At 48.1% G+C, this 19,839-nt stretch overlaps 1 protein-coding gene across 1 annotated transcript in view; it reads right to left on the bottom strand.

Annotated features, from left to right (window-relative positions):
* The window catches only part of grk1a (G protein-coupled receptor kinase 1 a), a 130,373-nt gene that overhangs the window by 24,374 nt on the left and 86,160 nt on the right, over positions 1 to 19,839 (bottom strand). The window contains exon 2 of the mRNA XM_072514357.1: positions 16,366 to 16,493. Within this exon, the coding sequence (XP_072370458.1) occupies positions 16,366 to 16,493 (128 nt within the window). The remainder of the gene's footprint in view (positions 1 to 16,365; positions 16,494 to 19,839) is intronic.

Here is a 19,839-nt window from a genome sequence, read left to right as displayed (position 1 = left end):
GAGAACTCTGGATGTCTAGGAATATTCAGGACTGGATGGAAAGGAAAAGTGAGGCTTTTGACAGGTACAAAGGGAGCAAATCTACAAAGGCCCTCATGGAGTGTTAAAAACAATTTGGAGAGCAAAGAGGAGATATGAAAAATCACTGGTGCTAAGATTAGGGAAAATCCCAAGATACTCCATTAGTATATCAAGGGAAAGAGGATAACTAGGGAAAGAGTATGTTCCTTTAGGAACCAAGGGCATAATCTGTGAGTTGAGCTGGATGACATTGGTAGGTTGTAAATGGGTACATCACATTGGTCTTCAAGTTGGAGAGGGAGGATATGGGTGCTGAATTCAGACAGAGAAACTGAAGTTCTTGAGCAGTTGTACATAGGGAGTGAGGAGGTACTGGAATTGTTGGTGGGCTTAAAAGTGAACAAATCAACAGATCCAGATGAATTGTATCCCAGGCTGCTGTGGGAGGCAAGGGAGAAAATTACAGGGGCTGGAACACAATTTTTGAATTCCTCTCTGACCACAGGGAGATACCAGAGGACTGGACAATGGCTAATAGGTTTGACTTTTCAAGAAGGGTAGTAGGGATAAACCAGAGAACTATATGTCAGTGGTAGGGAAACTATTGGTGGGGTTACGGGGATAGGGTGAAGGTGTGGTTTCAGGTGGAAGTATGGGCTTAGGTAGATGCTCTTTGCAAGGGCCGGTGCAGACTCGATGGGCCGAATGGCCTCCTTCTGCACTGTAAATTCTATGATTCTATGATTCTATTGGAGAAAATTTTGACGGACAAAATCTCCACTTGGAGAGGCAAAGTTTGATCAGGGATGGTTAGCATGGCTTTGTCAGAGGGAGGTCATGCCTAATAAATTTGATTGATTTTTGTGAGGAGGAGACCAGGTATGTAGATGGGGGCAGGGCAGTTTATATGGATTTCAGCAAAACCTTTGACACGGTCCCACATGGGAGACTGACAAAGAAGGTAAAAGCGCATGGAATCCAGGGTGAGGTGGCAAGTTAGATCCAAAATCTCTTAGTCAGAGGAGACAGAGGGTGACGGTAGATGTTTGTGCGACTGGAAGCTGGTGTCCAGTGGCTCACCGCAGGGATCTGTGCTGGGTCCCTTTTTGTTTGTGATTATATATAAACAATATAGAAGAAAATGTGAGGGGGTGTTATGTAAGTTTACAGATGACATGAAGATTGGTCAGGTGATTGACAGTGAAGAAGGTCCTAGCTTACAGGAGGATATAGACAGATTGATCAGATGGTTGACTCTTGACTGCCCCCTCAAGGGTAATTAGGGGTGGGCAATAAACACTGGCCAGCCTGCGATGCCTATGTTCCATGAATGAATAAAACAAAAATGGGCAGATCAGTGGCAGATAGAATTTAACCCTGAAAAGCGTGAGGTGATGCAGTTTGGAAGGAGTAACACGACTAGGGAGTGGTCAATGAATGGCAGGACACTAGGAAGCTCAGAGGAATAGATAGATCTTGGCGTGCTTGTCCACAGATCCCTGAAGGCGGCAGGACAGGTTAATAGGGTAGTTAAGAAGGCAAACGGGACACATACCTTAATCAGTCATGTCACAGATATAAGCGGGGAGGTTATGTTGCAGCTGTACAGAACTTTGGTTAGGCCATTGCTGGAGTACTGTGTTCAGTTCTGGTCACCGCACTATAGGAAGGATGTGATTGCATTGGAGAGGGTGCAGAGGAAATTCACCAAGATGTTGCCTGGGATGGAACATTTTAGCTATGAAGAGAGGCTGGATAAGCTCAGATTGTTTTTATTTGGAGCAGAAAAGGCTTAGGGGGGACCAGACTGAGGTGTATAAGCTTGAGGGACATGGACAGGGTGGGAGGAAAGCAGTTGTTCCCTTTAGCTAAAGGGTCAATAACAAAGTGGCTTAATTTTAAGGTAAAAGGCAGGGGGTTTAGAAGGGATTTGAGGAAAACGTTTTACACCCAGAGGGCGGTGGGAATCCGGAATGCACTGCCTAGGAGGGTAGTTGAGGCAGGAAACCTCACAATCTTTATGAAGTACTTGGATGAGTACTTGAAATGTCATAACAATCAAGGCTTTGGGCCAAGTGCTGGGAAGTAGGACGAGTGTAGATTAGAGTAAGTTTTTTTGTTGGTGCAGGCTTGATGGGCCGAAGGGCTTCTTCTGTACTGTATAATTCTGTAAGTATATTCTGTGCCTTTGCCACCCTCAGTGCCCCTTCCAATTGATTTTCAACATGGAGGAGCACTGACACATCAGCTGATGGGGTGGGGCTGTTAATGAAAATCAGCATGAGGTTTCACAGTGGCACGGTAGCACAATGGGCGGCACGACAGCACAGTGGGCAGCACGGTATCACAATGGTTAGCGCAGTTGCTTCACAGCTCCAGGATCCCAGGTTCGATTCTGGCTTGGGTCATTATCTGTGCGGAGTCTGCAAGTTCTCCCCGTGTCTGCGTGGGTTTCCTCCGGGTGCTCCGGTTTCCTCCCACAATCCAAAGATGTGCAGGTTAGGTGGATTGGCTGTGATAAATTGCCCTTTGTGTCCAAATTAAAAAGGTTACTGGGTTACAGGAATAGGGTGGCGGTGTGGGCTTAAGTAGGGTGCTCTTTCCAGGGGCAGGTGCAGACTCAATGGGCTCTATGGTTGCCACTGTAAATTCTATGATTCTCATGATTTACCTTCGGCCAGGAGACTTCATGGAGTCCAAAAGCAATGCTGAGGACTCCCAGGACCATTCCATCTGAATGGTATACCACTGTGCCGCCCACCAGGTGCTGTTTAGCACAGGGCTAAATTGCTGGCTTTGAAAGCAGACCAAGGCAGGCCAGCAGCACGGTTCAATTCCCGTACCAGCCTCCCCGAACAGGCGCCGGAATGTGGCGACTTGGGGCTTTTCACAGTAACTTCATTGAAGCCTACTTGTGACAATAAGCGATTTTCATTTCACCTCTGGTGGGTCTGTCCTGCCAGTGGGACATGACATACCCAGTGACGGTGATGACTGGGACATTGTCTGTAAGATATGATTCCATGACAATGATTATGTTGCTCGATTAGGGGCAGCACGGTGGCGCAGTGGTTAGCATTGCTGCCTCACGGCGCCGAGGTCCCAGGTTCGATCCCGACTCTGGGTCACTGTCCGTGTGGAGTTTGCACATTCTCCCCGTGTTTGAGTGGGTTTCGCCTCCACAACCCAAAGATGCGCAGGGTAGGTGGAATGGCCATGCTAAAATTGGCCCTTAATTGGAAAAAAATGAATTGGGTACTATGTTACTCGATTAGTCCTAGTTTCGGCACAAGCCCCCAGGTGTTGATTTTTAAAAATTTTATGTACCCAATTTTTTATTTCCAATTAAGGGGCAATTTAGCATGGCTAATCCACCTACCCTGTACATCTTTGGGTCTTGGGGATGAGACCCATGCAGACACGAGGAGAATATGCAAACTCCACACAGACAGTGACCTAGGGCCGGGATTGAGCCCGGCTCCTCGGTGCCGTAAGGCAGCAGTGCTAACCACTGCGTCACCGTGCCAACCCACCCCCAGGTGTTGATAAAGGCAACTTGCAGGGTCAGCTGGCATAGTGTATCTTTGTCATTTCCAGTACTAGGCCCATGTCGAGTGGCCCATCTAATTTTCTTCCTTTTTAACCTTTCTAGAGCAATTTGATCCAATTGAGTGGCCATTTCAGAGGGCAATTATAAGTCAACCTTGGAATATAGTGTTCAATTATGGTTGCCATATTACCAGAAAGATGTGGATGCTTTGGAGAGGGTATAGAAGAGGTTTACAAGATGTTGCCTGGTATGGAGGGTATTAGCTATGAGGAGATGATAGAAAAACTCGGTTTGTTCTCACCGGAACGATGGAGGTTGAGGGGCGACCTGATAGAGATCTACAAAATTATGAGGGGCATAGACAGAGTGGATAGTCAGCAGCTTTTTCCCAGGGTGGAAGAGTCAATTACTAGGGGGCATAGGTTTAAGGTGCAAGGGGCAAAGTTTAGAGGAGATGTGCGAGGGAAGTTTTTTACACAGAGTGCCTGGAACTCGCTACCGGAAGAGGTGGTGGAAGCAGGGACGATAGTGACATTTCAGGGGCATCTTGACAAATACATGAATAAGATGGGAATAGAGGGATACAGACCCCGGAATGCTGAATGTTTTTGGTTAGGCATGCAGCATGGTCGGCGCAGGCTTGGAGGGCCGAAGGGCCTGTTCCTGTGCTGTACTTTTCTTTGTTCTTTGTTAACCTCACTGGAGTCACACGTAGGCTAGACCAGCTAAGGATGGCAGATTTCCTTCCCTAAAGGACATTAGTGAACCAGATGGGTTTTTACAACAATCGCTGATAGTGTAATTACCATTATTACCAAGACTAGCTTTTTCATTTAATGAATTGAATTTAACTTCTCCCAGTCCCTATATTGACATATCCACGTGAACATTAGCTGAGGGTGCTAGATTCCTCATTCAAAAACATTGCTATTCTATGTAAAGAAATTTCCTCTGAATTCCTTATTGGATTTAAGATTAAAGCAAATTACTGCGGATGCTGGAACCTGAAACAAAAACAGAAAATGCTGGACAGTCTCAGCAGGTCTGACAGTATCTGTGGAGAGAGAAGGGAGCTAACGTTTTGAGTCGGGATGACATTTTGTCAAAGCTGGAGAGAGCTGGAATAGGACGAGCTTTGTACTGTTGTGGGGGGAGGGGGTGGTTTTCAGGGGGGAGGTGAAGAAGTGAGACTGGATAGAGGGCCAGCAAATAGTGGAGATTGAGAAAGACAAAGGGAATGTAAATGGTGGTGATAATGACTAAGAAGGTTGCTGATGGGGGCATATTAAGAGATCGGAATGTGTCAATGGCAGAACAGGGATAAGCATGTGTCAAAGGACAACTTGAAACAGGGAAAAATTGGCCCTCATAGGTGGGGTGGGGGCAGGGAAGACAATGGTGAGGAAAAACAGGTCGATGGAAGAAATGAAAATAAATGGATAGAAATAAAAAGGGATGAAGGTGGAGAAGATGAGGTGCTACCCAATTGCATTGGGCATTTTAAATTTATTAGCTTATTTGAATCGTTAACTACTTACTGTCTTTTCACAATGGCAGTGCTTCTCATACTGTTCTATGCTGTGACTCCTTTTTTATGTTTCACACTTGGTGTGAGCCCATAGGGAGAATTGGGAGAGCAGTTTCATAACGGAGTGGGGGGCGGGGGGTTGGGGGGGGGGGGGGGGGGGGGGGGGGGGGTGGCGCAGGCAGGATTCAACAGCAGGCGTACAGACACAAAAAGAGCAATAAAGAACCTACCATTTTGCAGGCTCTGCTGGTGTCAGCAATTGGGACTCCAAATCATTGGACTAGACCACGCCCATTGGCAAAAAAAGATTGTGCACGTTTAATAGGGCTTGTGCTGACAATTGGCAAGTTACATTTGCACCACACAAATGCCAGGCAATGACCATCTCCTACAAGAGAGGATCTAACCACCGCCTCTTGTCATTCAATGGCATTACCATCGCTGAATCCCCCACAATCAACATCCTGGGGGTTATCGTTGATCAGAAACTGAACTAGACTAGCCACATTAATACTGTGGCTACCAGGGCACGTCAAAGGCTAGGAATCCTACGGCGAGTAATCACCTCCTTATCCCCCAAAAGCCTATCCTTCATCTATAAGGCACAAGTCAGGAGTGTAATGAATACTCTCCACTTGCCTAGATGAGTGCAGTTCCAACAATACTCAAGAAGCTCGACACCATCCAGGACAAAGCAGCCCGCTTGATTGTTCCTCCTTCCACAAACATTCAAACCCTCCACCACCGATGAACAGCCGTGTCTACCATCTATAAGCTGCACTGCAGTAACTCACCAAGGTTCCTTAGACAACATCTTCCAAACCCACGTCCACTACCATCTACAAGGACAAGAACAGCAGATACCTGGAACCCCACCACCGGGAGTTACTCACCATCCTGATTGGAAATATATCGCCGTGCCTTCACTGTCACTGGGGCAACTTCCTGGAACTCCCTCCCTAACAGCACTGTGGGTGTACCTACACATCAAGGACTGCAGTGGTTCAAGAAGGCAACTCACCACCACCTTCTGAAGGACAACTGGGAATTGGCAATAAATGCTGTCCAACCCGCGATGCCAAAATCCCATAAATGAATTTAAAAAAGACAATCCCAGGACTGTCAAATCTGAGCCTCCATTAGCCGCCATCGCTGCCTTGGAGCCCATGGCCCCAATTGTTTGTTAGTCATGAACCACAGTTGGGGAACCTCTCCTCTGTGGCCCTTGGTCTTGGAGTCGCCCCCCCATGAAATGGAAATACCTACTCTATGTTTATTCCATCAAACTTCTTCATCATTTTAATGATCTCTACCAGGTCACCTATTAGTCTCTTCTGTAGAAAAGTTCCCACCAGTTAAGTCTTCCTGATGGCTGTAATCCCTCAGTTCAGTTCCTATCATCTTTCTAAATCGTTTTTTGCACTGTCCTTCATATAATATCGAGACTAGAATTATGCACAGCACTCTATGTGGTCTAACCAAAGTCTTCATATGTTTAACATAATCTCTCGGCTTTTCAATTTTATTGCTCTAAAAATTAACAATGAGCTGTGTTTGGATCTTTTATTCATTATGAAAAAGAACATATTTGGGTTTTACAATGCAGCAAAACTACATGATCTATCTGGCTTGCTGTAGTCATGTGACCTTGGTCATGATCTAAGCTCTGTAAACTGCCACCCTACGCTCACTTCAGGAAGTGGAGATGAAATACAGATTTGAAATCCTGGAAATCTGCAGAGAAGACACACTTCAGAAGGGCACACAGAAATGTTCAGGGCAGCACGGTGGCGCAAGTGGTTAGCACGGTTGCTTCACGGCGCCATTGGATACTCTGAATTTATTTAAAAAATGAAATGTTCAAATCTGGTTGAAAAAATCTGCTTAAAAAAAGGGCAAGGAGAAGCAAACGCATACCGAATGCAAGGCTACAAGTAAAACGGTGGGTGAGTTAACATGGCTCTCAACTTCTCCCTCCCAGCTCCTGTCAAAATGAAAGCTGATATGTGGCAGAACTGGTAGTTTTTCACTTGCAATGGCAAAACTACGAGCTGGCAACAGGTTTGATTAACAAGCCAGAACTGATAAGAATAGCCATATTTGTAACACTGCTGGGAGTGACTGCTACCACCCTAAATCTATCCAACAAACAAAGAAAACAGACAACAGAGATTATGAAAGCCTTGATGGAATGCTCTGCGTTCAACACAAGAGTTCAAGGGAAAAGATAACCCATTGAACAGCATGTCACTGCAGTAACACAGTAAGCAGAATCATGTGAATTTGGACAGCTCAAAGATGATCGGATGAAAAATGGAATACTCTTTAGGCATTTGAGAGCGCTTAGTGGGAGAAAATCTCCTAAAAGTGGAGAAACTTAGGCTCAGGAAAATGGTTGACGTGTGTCTAAATACAGTGCTTGTAAAACAAGACCATTCCTGACCTTATTGTGCTTGACTGCATTGATATCATACTTTGACTAAACCTTGGTTGAAAAAAAAATAAAAGCAAATTACTGCGGGTGCTGGAATCTGAAACGAAAGAGAAAATGCTGGAACATCTCAACAGGTCTGGCAGCATCTGTAGGGAGAGAAAAGAGCTAACGTTTCGAGTCCAATTACTCTTTTTCAAAACTCTTTTCTCTTCCTTTCGATGCTGCCAGACCTGCTGAGATTTTCCAGCATTTTCTCTTTCTAAACCTTGGTTGACTGGTTTGTGGCATTTATCCATAATTAAAGTTTCTCCCCAGCTATACTTTCCTCCACCTGTCCTCCCCAAACTTCCATGTTGGCAGGGTGCCTTTATCACCAAATTGCATCTTGCTGCCTTCCCCAGCTTATCTGACACTTTATTCTCTTGTTTCAAAGTTTGGCTTCTTACATCACTGTTGCCTCTCCTTTAAAATTTGTGGTATCTAGTACTTCCCCAACCTCTTTCCTGTGTCTCTCCACAGGATATTATCCTTCAGCTTTCACGCTGATAGGCCTTGGCGATGTCAGCTTCTTCTCACCCCACCTTGCATTGATTTCACTCCACTCCTGTTCTCCTTTGTTTGTTTCAACCTTGCTACCTATATTCTCAGCCACCCCTCGGTACTGCCACCCCATGTAACCTCTCTACACGCATGGTTGTGATCACAGACAAAACCATCTTGACTACTATCTTGTATCTGTCATCACTCATTTCCATTCCACTTTCCAAATCCACTTACTTTCTCATCTCCCCGAGAAAAAATTCTCCTGCAAGTTACTTACAGTTGCACTTTCAAGCTCCCAAGTGCCTGGTCTTTGGACTTCCATTCATACTATCTCTGTAGCAATTCTACTCTACCCTTGATACCATTGTTCCCATCAAAATATTTACTGCCTCCAATCCCAGTCTTTTCCACCTTCACTCCTTCAAGTTCAAGAGAGTAAACCAGAATACATAAGGTTTACAACTGGTCTAGTCTACTGTTCCAGGAACATCCTGCAGAGAAAAGATAATCATTGACTTCCCTACTCCAATGCTAACTGGCTACTTAAATTCCTCTCTCTCCCTTGGCCCCTGCAGCCTCATAGGCAGCTTGGTAGCACAGTGGGTAGCAGATTATTATTATAATAATAATTATAGGACGACATGTGGCGCAGTGGTTAGCACTGGGACTGTGGTGCTGAGGACCCGGTTCGAATCCTGGCCCTGGGTCTCTGTCCATGTGGAGTTTGCACATTCTTCCCATGTCTGCGTGGGTTTCACACCCACAACACAAAGATGTGCAGGTTAGGTGGATTGGTCACGTCAAATTGCTCCTTAATTGGGAAAAATTATTATTATCACCAACAATAAGTGCAAGGAGCTCATGGACATCTTTGTGACTAAGATTGAGATCATCTGCTTAGCTGCCTCTGCCGTTCCCCCGCCCCCCCCTTTTCTTTACCCACCATAGCCAATGGAAATGAATGCCATGCTTCATGTATTCTTCCCTTCCTCAGCGTAACCACCCAGCCTAGATCCATCATCCAGCTTAGACCCCACAATTCATGAACGTTATGCTCCATCTCCCTTTCCTCTCCAAAGTTTTGAACATGATGTTGCATGAAAATCAGTGCCTACCTTTCTTAGAATTTAATGCTTCACTCTCTCCTATCAAACCTACACCCTTTCACAGCATCTTCGACAATGGTTTCTCTTCCTAAGCTCAGAGAGAGAGGCAGGTTGTATGAATACAGTATCAGCTGACTTATGGAAGAAAAGGTGGTGACGGTTCACCTACAGGGCTGTAACTTGTCTTTCAGGTTGAGCTTTTGATCAGTATAGCAGTGTGTAGAACAGGTTGCTGTTCCATGATCAAAGTTTCAGTGTCAAAGGGTGGCACTTGCTAAAAGGTAATGAAACTTCAGACCCACAATGAGTGAATAATCTGTCTGGTCACCTTTCTCAATAGGTTAAAGTGCTCACTGTGAATTCGGGGTTTTCCTGGATGCATGAAGGAATTAACTGGAAATTAGAATAAAATGGCATTTGAAGTACAGCATGACACACGGTAGTTAATGCTGTACAATATGATTCCGTGCCACTTTATTGTCTTGCATGCACAGTTTTTGAAAGTTAGTTGGTAATATGTAACCATATTAGTGCAAAACATTAATAATATCTTGCTGAACACAATTTTCACTGGTGCTGAAATGGGATGCAAGCGGAAAGTGTGAAAGACTAAATGCAAGGCTCTTGTCTAACCTCATTAAACATACATGCCCCAGAAATGCAGAGCAGGTGTTTCCAAACCAGCCATTTCCAAATGAAGTTAGAGCGATAACATCATTGCAGGGAGATAAAAGCAGGAGCATGATTGGATTAACTTTAAAATACCCAAAACAGATTACATTCTGCAGAAAAACATGAACATTCACTGTTGTGCAGGTTCAGAGTTTGTCACGTTCCTGGCCCTCTCTCAGACTAGAGATGTTTAAAAAGTTTCAGATGCACACTGTATAATCCTCTTCTGATTGACTCCTTGCTCTCCATGCCGGGATAATCTTCAAAATATCCAGATATAGAACGGTGCTGAAAGTTTTTTAAACGGCATATGCCATCATAACTAATCCAGACTGTTGCACAAGGTTGAAAGGAGCAGCCAGTGGTATCAATTGGGAGCTTTAATGAAATAGAGAAAACATGGAGAAGACTTTGAATGTGTTTTGGACCGGAGGGTTCAGTTATGGAGTGCTCATCTGAGGAATCAAGTCTCGAAGAGAACGTGCCAGAAAAAGAAAGGGGCAAGAGTGAGCAAGCTGAAGGTGTTCTATTGGTACGTGTTTGTTTGTATGTATTATATATGTATGTGCATATGCATGTATCTGTGATGTGTATGTGTACGGAACATAACGTTTTACTGTTTCCTCTGACAAAATCATGAAAATCACTGAAAAATTAACTTTGAAAGCAGAAATCCAAACTACAACCCTAGGGCGGCACGATAGCACAGTGGCTAGCACTGTTGCTTCACAGCGCCAGGGCCTCAGGTTCGATTCCCGGCTTGGGTCATTGTCTGTGCGGAGTCTGCACGTTCCCCCCATGTCTACATGGGTTTCCTCCGGGTACTACGGTTTCATAGAACATAGAACATACAGTGCAGAAGGAGGCCACTCGGCCCATCGAGTTTGCACCGACCCACTTAAGTCCTCACATCCACCATATCCCCATAACCCAATAACCCCTCCTAACCTTTTTGGTCACTAAGGGCAATTTATCATGGCCAATCCACCTAACCTGCACCTCTTTGGACTGTGGGAGGAAACCGGAGCACCCGGAGGAAACCCATGCAGACACGGGGAGAACGTGCAGACTCTGCACAGACAGTGACCCAGCGGGGAATCGAACCTGAGACCCTGGCCCTGTGAAGCCACAGTGCTATCCACTTGTGCTACCGTGCTGCCCAAACCTCCCACAAGTCTCGAAAGACGTGTCTGTTCGGAAATTTGGACATTCTGAATTCGCCCTCTGTGTTCCCGAACAAGCACCAAGTCTGCCGACTACAGGCTATTCACAGTAACTTCATTGCAGTGTTAATGTAAGCGTGCTTGTGACAATAAAGATTATTAAAATTAAATTAAATCAGTTAGGACTCAGGTATGGCAGAGCAGACCAGGAAATACGTTATGCTGAGAGACATAGCAGGCTGAAAGAGCAGAGCTATCACAGACGAAGGGGAGGATGCAAATACTGCAAAGGACATAGTACAAAGGAAAAGCAGGGCTGTTCAGCTTGAGGAAAGCAATGTTTTAACTGCAGGAAGCAAAATAATTCACACACAAGTGTTTGGCGAGAAAAAAGCTAAGCAAGCCGAAATAGATAGCTCTCCAGTGACTATCAGCAGAAGGATCTGATGGAGCACTGCACACCATAGAATAGGTCGGTTCCATAGAATTAAGAACCCTGGAATTTGGCCCATCGAGTCTGCACCAATCCCCCAAAAGAGCACCCCACCTAGGCCCAATTCCTCGCCTTAGCCCTGTAACCTAACCTGTACATCCTAAACACTGAGATGCAATTTAGCATGGCCAATCCACCTAACCTGTACATCCCTAGACACCTAACAAGCACATCTTTGGACTGTGGGTGGAAACTGGAGCACCCGAAGGAAACCAACGCAGACACGGGGAGAACGTACAAACTCCACACAGTCACCCAAGGCGGAATTGAACCCTGGTCCCTGGTGCTGTGAGGCAAAAGTGCCAACCACTGTGCCACCGTGCTGTTTCGTAAAGCCTATGGGTGGCAAATGGTTTGTCACTGTTACAATGATAACTGGAAGAGTGTCAAGTGGCACTGGTGCGTCATGCAACATAATGACCGCCACAGACCTGTGCAAAGTAGTTGAACTTGGTGATCTGAAAATGAAGCACTCACAAGCAAAGTTGAGGCTACACGATGGCACAATATTCACACCCGAGAGAACAAATTAGCCTGAGGGTCCAATGCAATGGAAAGACGGAAGAATTAAAGTTCTATATCAGTGTTTATCAAACTTTTTTTTCCGTGACCCACTTATACCAACTGGCCAGCCTTCGGGACCGATGCCGACCGACCTTCATGACCCATGCCGACCGACCTTCGTGACCCACACCGACCGACCGTCGCGGCCCACACCGACCGACCATCGCGACCCACACCAACCGACCTTCGCGACCTACACTGACCGACCTTCGCGACCCACACTGACCGACCTTCGCGACCCACACCGACTGACCATCATGACCCATGCCAACCAACCTTCATGACCCACACCGACCGGCCATTATTTCTTCTCTTTAATATGTCAGATGAGCCTGCTTGGGCTTCACGATCTCACTTACTTTGTCACTCGATGTTACATTTCTTCGAAGGACTTCAGCTGATGATTTAAGTTATCACTGCATCCATTTAAAAATATCAAGAGGCTTGTCCTTGAACTCACCATCCTTAGTCTTCAAATGCCTTTGAAGTTTTGAGGGTTTTAAACTTTCATTTACCAGTACTTCCAGGCATATAACACACATGTACTTTGCATTCTGATTTGCATTGACACAATCAACAAATCCACAGCTCAATTCCAGTACCGGCTGAGGTTATTCATGAAAGCTCCGCATTGTCAACCTTTCCCCTTGCCTGAGGTGTGGCAACCCTCAGGTTAAATCACCACCAGTCAGCTCTCTCGCTCAAAGGGGAAAGCGGCCTATGGTCATCTGGGACTATGGAGACTTTCAATTCAATGCATGAGAATAATACATAACTTGGTTAACTCACCGTTACACATGACTGAGCATGCTAATGAGTCTTCCGTTCATTAGGAAAAGGGGGATGTCTGGATCTTTTATTCATTATGAAAAGGAGGATGTTTGGGTTTTGAGATGCAACATGTCAACCATCAACTCAGTAGAGGCGCTCATTGAGAAAGCAATGCTGTCTAGACATTGGTCAATGGCAGCAGCAGCTCGGGGGGTGGGGGGGGGGTTTACTTTATTTTTGTTTATGTTATTTACACTGGAGGGTCTGAGGGGGTGTATACACCTGTTGTGTTAAGTCGGGGTGTTAATGTTAATTTATTATTTATGTACGGGGGGAGGGGTTTGGGGGGTTGCTTTTTTAGATTGTGTTTTGTACTTAACCCTGTTGGGTTCTTTTTTCTTTCTCATTTTGTTATTGATATTTTATGAAAACCTTTAATAAAAATTATTTTTAAAAAAAAGAGAAAGCAATGCTGTCTTTGAATGTGAAACACTCGGTTTACACATTTTCAGGATTTGTTAACCTTCTTCAATACCTCAAATAATTTGGGAAGCTCATGTCCATTTACTTCCCAAGGAATAGGAGCCTCCATATTTTTCCTCCCAAATTGTAAAAAAAAATTGGGTATTGTAAATTTATTTTTAAAAATGTGCTGCCGTATGCTTTTCCATAGGGAAATCGATTTGTTATTTAGTCTCCCAACTGAAAGCTTATTTATATTTTCCCATTTATTTTGTCACAGTGTTTCCTCAATATTTTATCATGAACAGTACTGTGATGTGATTTGAGATGTTTTACCATTTTAAAAACATTTTTGGAAGTCCATGTATGCTGTGTGTTCTTGTTGTATTTTGGTTTCCAGATGTTGTTAATAATCACGCTATTAGCTTTGTCATGTGAGAGTACCCTTTAAGAAATGGGTGTTTAAGAAATGTACCTTTAAGAAATGGAGCTGCTCATGTTACTGGAGTGATGTCAGAGTGTGGGTGGAGCTGAGCTCTACTTCTGCTTTTTTAGTTCAGATTACTTAGTGTTGTATTCTTGGGGGTGTATTTGAATTGATGGTTGCTAAGATGTTCACTGTTTGTTTTCGAAAGGTTAACTTGAGTTCATAGAATAAACATTGTTTTGCTTTAAAAAATACTTTTCCATTTCTGCTGTACCACACCTGTAGAGTGGTCAGTGTGCTCCCCATACCACAATCTATTAAAAGTTGTGGGTCAGGTGACCTCCATGCTGCACTTTGGGGTTCTCTGAACCCTGGCCCATAACAACGGAAAGTGTCCAACATTGCCATAGCTTGCTGACAGTTGTGCCGCTGGCCAGGGAGCTGGGGTGAGTAGCGGGATGTGGCCAGGGGGTGGGCTGTGGGATTTCGGTGGACAGGCATGGAACACCTTTGCTGCAACCTGCAAGGCAGCCATGCAGCTGCACATGCCGCTGACTGCCCACTATAAACTTACGGCCATTGGTCGCATGGGTTTCCCCCAGGGCACCCCTCCTTGGTTCCCTCTGGCCCCAGCCGACTCATCAGTGGGATTGGGGGAACTTCAGCATAACAAGTGCCATCTTGTTGGCTGGGTTGGTGTGTGTGTGGGGAGTGAAGTGTGTATATGTGGCTGCAGCTTGTCAGCCTCCCATGAGTCAATCATGGACCCGGAGTTCTCCCTGGAATCAATTGTGTTCCATGTGGCGCCTGTGCTAGCCCCCCCACAGTCACTGAATCTTCCAGGTACGGTGCTCCACGAATCCTGCCCCGGTGTCAACATTAGTCTCAGGAGCGGAGAATTCCGTCATTTATCCTTAACTTGCCATGCTGTCCAGAAGGACTGGTTTGAACTGCTTCTGTTCAATATCACATCAGCACAGCCATGAAATGGGGCACTCCCAGAACACACCCAAACTGGTGCCAGAATGTGGCGACTAGGGGCTTTTCACAGTAACTTCATTGCAGTGTTAATGTAAGCCTACTTGTGACAATAATAAAGATTATATTACATCCACTGCATTATCCTCATCTATCCATTTGTTTCTACAGTGTGAACAAATTGGAGATAGCTTGAAGCCATAGGGGTCACTATAAATTGAAGTCTTCTCATTAGTTGCACAAATTGGTCTGAGTTTTCCTATCAATCAATCATTTATCAATCAGTTCCTGTCCACCTTTCTGCTTTTGCTGACAGTTTCTGGTCATGTTTTGTTGTCATTTGTTTTCCATTCTGTTTTTCCCCGACTGGGCCTGGTGCTTGGAGTTGGAATCCTGTCAGCCCGTTGTGGTCTGCACTTTCTGTGGGAACAATTTACTTCAGCGGGAGTATCTGAAGCCAATGGGTGCATCATGGACGGCCTATCCGATAGTGCGCATTTTATACACACCAGGTTCCTGTCCTTGTTCCCTCCCAGTCGGCCCCAGGACTACTGGAACATGCCCCAATTTTCTGCTTTCTCATCCTTCCTTGTTCAGTGACTGATCTCCAATAAATTGCTGTCTGCAGGTGAAATTCAAGCTGGGTGGGAACATAGGTTGGAATAATTAGGGGATGGATGGGGCACCCCCCGAAAACCATGTCAGCATGGAGCTGTCATGCTTCACGTCGACCTGTCCTGCAGTTATAAAGCACTGTTGAGCAGACTAATGATGTTGGAGTGGGACATGGGATCAAATCCCACCACGGCAACTCGCTGAATTCAAATTCAATAAATAACTCTGGAATTTAAAGCTAGTCATTAATGGTGGCCATGAACCTATCATCGATTGTTATAGAAATCCATCTCATTCATTAATGTCCTTTAGGGAAGGAAATCTGCCATCCTTACCTGGTCTGTCCTACATGTGACTTCAGATCCACAACATAGAATCATAGAATATCTACAGTGCAGAAGCAGACCATTCGGCCCATCGAGTCTGCACCGACCGTTTGAAACAACACCCCCACCCTATCCCCGCAACCCCAATTAACCTTTGCACACTGAGGAGCAATTTAGTATGGACAATTCACCTCACCTGCATATCTTTGGACTGTGGGAGGAAACTGGAGCACCTGGAGAAACGCATGCAGACATGGGGGGAACGTGCAAACTCCACACAGACCTTCACCCAAGGCCGGAATCGAACCCAGGGCCCTGGGGCTGTGAGGCAGCAGTGCTAACCACTGTGTGGCCATGCCACCCTGCAAAGTGGTTGACTCTTTACACACTTTGAAAGGCCGAGCGAGACACTCAGTTCAAGGACAATCAAGGATTGGCAACAAACGTTGGTCTTGCCAGTGACGTCCACATCCCAAGGAAAAAAAGAAGAATATTGTCCTGGCCAATATTCACCCCTCAGCTAGCACCACTAAAACAGATTAGCAGCTCAGTCATTTCATTGGTTATTTGTGGGACCTTGCTTTGTGCTAATTGGATGCTCTGTTTGTCTCCAGAACATTGATTAATTGTGAAGCTCTGCGATGACCCAGTGACATGAATTTCCTCTCTATTCCTGTTTCTTAGACCTTGTTTGAGTGAGGAGAGTGTTTACCTCAAATCTCCTCCGTTCATGATGGTCATCACTAGGCACAGCTCTGCTTTGGTCTGGAAGGCGTAAGCTAGGGAGACAATAAATCGAGTGTGTACCCTGGCAAGGATCCTTTTTTCCACCATAGCACCCTGGAAAATAAAGACCAACCTGATTAGCCCATGGGTTTCAGTCACTGTACTTAGAATACAATTCCAGACAATTCCTACAATGCAGAATAATAATATAATAAAAATAATAATCGCTTATTGTCACAAGTAGGCTTCAATGAAGTTAATGTGAAAAGCCCCTAGTTGCCACATTCCGGCTCCTGTTTGGGGAGGCCGGTACGGGAATTGAACCAGCGCTGCTGGCCTTGTTTTGCATTACAAGCCATCTGTTTAGCCCACTGTGCTAAACCAGCCCCTAGGAGGCCATTCGGCCCATCGAGTCTGCACCGTCCCTTTGAAAGTGCTCTTCACCACATCCCGCGCTGTTCCGGTAAGCAGTGACTGAGTTACAGTATACAAAACCCAGCTATACTCTGTACACAGTGACTGAGTTACAATATACAACAACCCAGCTAAACTCTGTACACAGTGACTGAGTTACAGGATACAAAACCCAGCTAAACTCTGTACTCTGTGAGTTACAGTACAATAATACCCTTTAACAGTGTCACATGTAGGCTACATTAACACTGCAATGAAGTTACTGTGAAAAACCCCTAGTCACCACATTCCGGCGCCTGTTCAGGTACACTGAGGGAGAATTCAGAATGTCCAATTTGCCGGGAAACCGGAGTGCACGGAGGAAACCCACGCAGACACCGGGAGAACGTGCAGACTCCGCAAAGACAGCAACCGAAGCCGGGAATTGAACCTGGATCCTTGGCACTGTAAAGCCATAGTGCTAACCACTATGCTATCGTGACACCCAAACAACAACCCAATTATACCATGTAGACAGGGACTGAGTTACAGTCCACAACAACCCAGCAACACACAGCAGTAGAGAGAGAGGAGCAGCAGCAGGGAGAGAGGAGCAGCAGCAGGGAGAGAGGAGCAGCAGCGGGGAGAGAGGAGCAGCAGCAGGGAGAGAGGAGCAGCAGCAGGGAGAGAGGAGCAGCAGCGGGGAGAGAGGAGCAGCAGCGGGGAGAGAGGAGCAGCAGCGGGGAGAGAGGAGCAGCAGCAGGGAGAGAGGAGCAGCAGCGGGGAGAGAGGAGTAGCAGCGGGGGGAGGGGAGCAGCAGCGGGGAGAGAGGAGCAGCAGCGGGGGGAGAGGAGCAGCAGGGAGAGAGGAGCAGCAGCGGGGTGAGGGGAGCAGCAGCGGGGAGAGAGGAGCAGCAGCGGGGGGAGAGGAGCAGCAGGGAGAGAGGAGCAGCAGCGGGGTGAGGGGAGCAGCAGCGGGGAGAGAGGAGCAGCAGTGGGGAGAGAGGAGCAGCAGCGGGGAGAGAGGATAGCAGTGGGGAGAGAGGAGCAGCAGTGGGGCAAGGGGAGCAGCAGCAGGGGGAGAGGAGCAGCAGCGGGGAGAGAGGATAGCAGTGGGGAGGGAGGAGCAGCAGCAGGGAGAGAGGAGCAGCAGCGGGATGAGAGAAGTAGCAGCGGGGAGAGAGGAGCAGCAGCGGGAGAGAGAGAAGCAGCAGCGGGGAGAGAGGAGCAGCAGCGGTGCGAGAACAGCAGCAGCGGGGAGAGGAGCAGCAGCGGGGAGAGGAGTAGCAGCGGGGAGAGAGGAGCAGCAGCGGGGAGAGAGGAGCAGCAGCGGGGAGAGAGGAGCAGCAGCGGGGAGAGGAGCAGCAGCGGGGAGAGAGGAGCAGCAGCGGGGAGAGAGGAGCAGCACGGGGAGAGAGGAGCAGCAGCGGGGAGAGAGGAGCAGCAGCAGAGAGGGAGGAGCAGCAGCGGGGAGAGAGCAGCAGCAGCGGGGAGAGAGGATAGCAGTGGGGAGAGAGGAGCAGCAGTGGGGCAAGGGGAGCAGCAGCAGGGGGAGAGGAGCAGCAGCGGGGAGAGAGGATAGCAGTGGGGAGGGAGGAGCAGCAGCAGGGAGAGAGGAGCAGCAGCGGGATGAGAGAAGTAGCAGCGGGGAGAGAGGAGCAGCAGCGGGAGAGAGAGAAGCAGCAGCGGGGAGAGAGGAGCAGCAGCGGTGCAAGAACAGCAGCAGCGGGGAGAGGAGCAGCAGCGGGGAGAGGAGTAGCAGCGGGGAGAGAGGAGCAGCAGCGGGGAGAGAGGAGCAGCAGCGGGGCGAGAGGAGCAGCAGCGGGGAGAGGAGCAGCAGCGGGGAGAGAGGAGCAGCAGCGGGGAGAGAGGAGCAGCAGCGGGGAGAGAGGAGCAGCAGCGGGGAGAGAGGATCAGCAGCAGAGAGGGAGGAGCAGCAGCGGGGAGAGAGGAGCAGCAGCGGGATGAGAGGAGTAGCAGCGGGGAGAGAGGAGCAGCAGCGGGAGAGAGAGAAGCAGCAGCTGGGCGAGAGGAGCAGCAGCGGAGAGAGAGGAGCAGCAGCGGGAGAGAGAGAAGCAGCAGCTGGGCGAGAGGAGCAGCAGCGGGGTGAGGGGAGCAGCAGCGGGGAGAGGGGAGCAGCAGTGGGGTGAGGGGAGCAGCAGCGGGGAGAGGGGAGCAGCAGTGGGGTGAGGGGAGCAGCAGCGGGGCGAGGGGAGCAGCAGCGGGGCGAGAGGAGCAGCAGCGGGGTGAGGGGAGCAGCAGCGGGGCGAGGGGAGCAGCAGCGGGGCGAGAACAGCAGCAGCGGGGAGAGAGGAGCAGCAGCGGGGAGAGAGGAGCAGCAGCGGGGAGAGAGGAGCAGCAGCAGGGCGAGAGGAGCAGCAACGGGGATAGCGGAGCAGCAGTGGGGAGAGAGGAGCAGCAACAACGATAGGGGAGCAGCAATGGGGTGAGAAGAGCAGCCACGGTGCGAGAGGAGCAGCAGCGGGGAGAGAGGAGCAGCAGCGGGGAGAGAGGAGCAGCAGCGGGGAGAGAGGAGCAGCAGCGGGGAGAGAGGAGCAGCAGCGGGAGAGAGGAGCAGCAGCGGGAAGAGAGGAGCAGCGGCGGGGAGAGAGGAGCAGCAGCGGGGGGAGAGCAGCAGCAGCGGGGGGAGAGGAGCAGCAGTGGGGAGAGAGGAGCTGCAGCGGGAAGAGGGGAGCAGCAGGGGGGAAAGAGCAGTAGCAGCGGGTAGAGAGGAGCAACTGCGGGGCGAGGGGAGCAGCAGCGGGAGAGAGATGAGCAGCAGTGATCTTGGTCAATGACTCGAGAAGCAAGTTTGGATGACAATTGAAGGCTTTATTGGACTAGATGGTTCCTCCAGCAGCGCAGGTACAGAATGCAGCTGCTAGGGAGACACAGACTCTTATACTCCGCCTTACTGGGCGGAACCAGCAGGCAGGTTCACTAATAATCTTCCTGTCTCAGGTAGAGGAGCAGCAGCGGGGAGAGAGTAGCAGCGGGGGTAGAGGATAGCAGTGGGGAGGAGCAGGAGGGAGGAGCAGCAGCGGGGAGAGAGGAGCAGCAGCGGGGCA

The sequence above is a fragment of the Scyliorhinus torazame genome, chromosome 8, assembly GCF_047496885.1.
Source record: "Scyliorhinus torazame isolate Kashiwa2021f chromosome 8, sScyTor2.1, whole genome shotgun sequence".
NCBI lineage: Eukaryota > Metazoa > Chordata > Chondrichthyes > Carcharhiniformes > Scyliorhinidae > Scyliorhinus > Scyliorhinus torazame.
The sequence above is the reverse complement of the archived record's forward strand: the minus strand, read 5'-3'. Positions and strand labels throughout refer to the sequence as shown.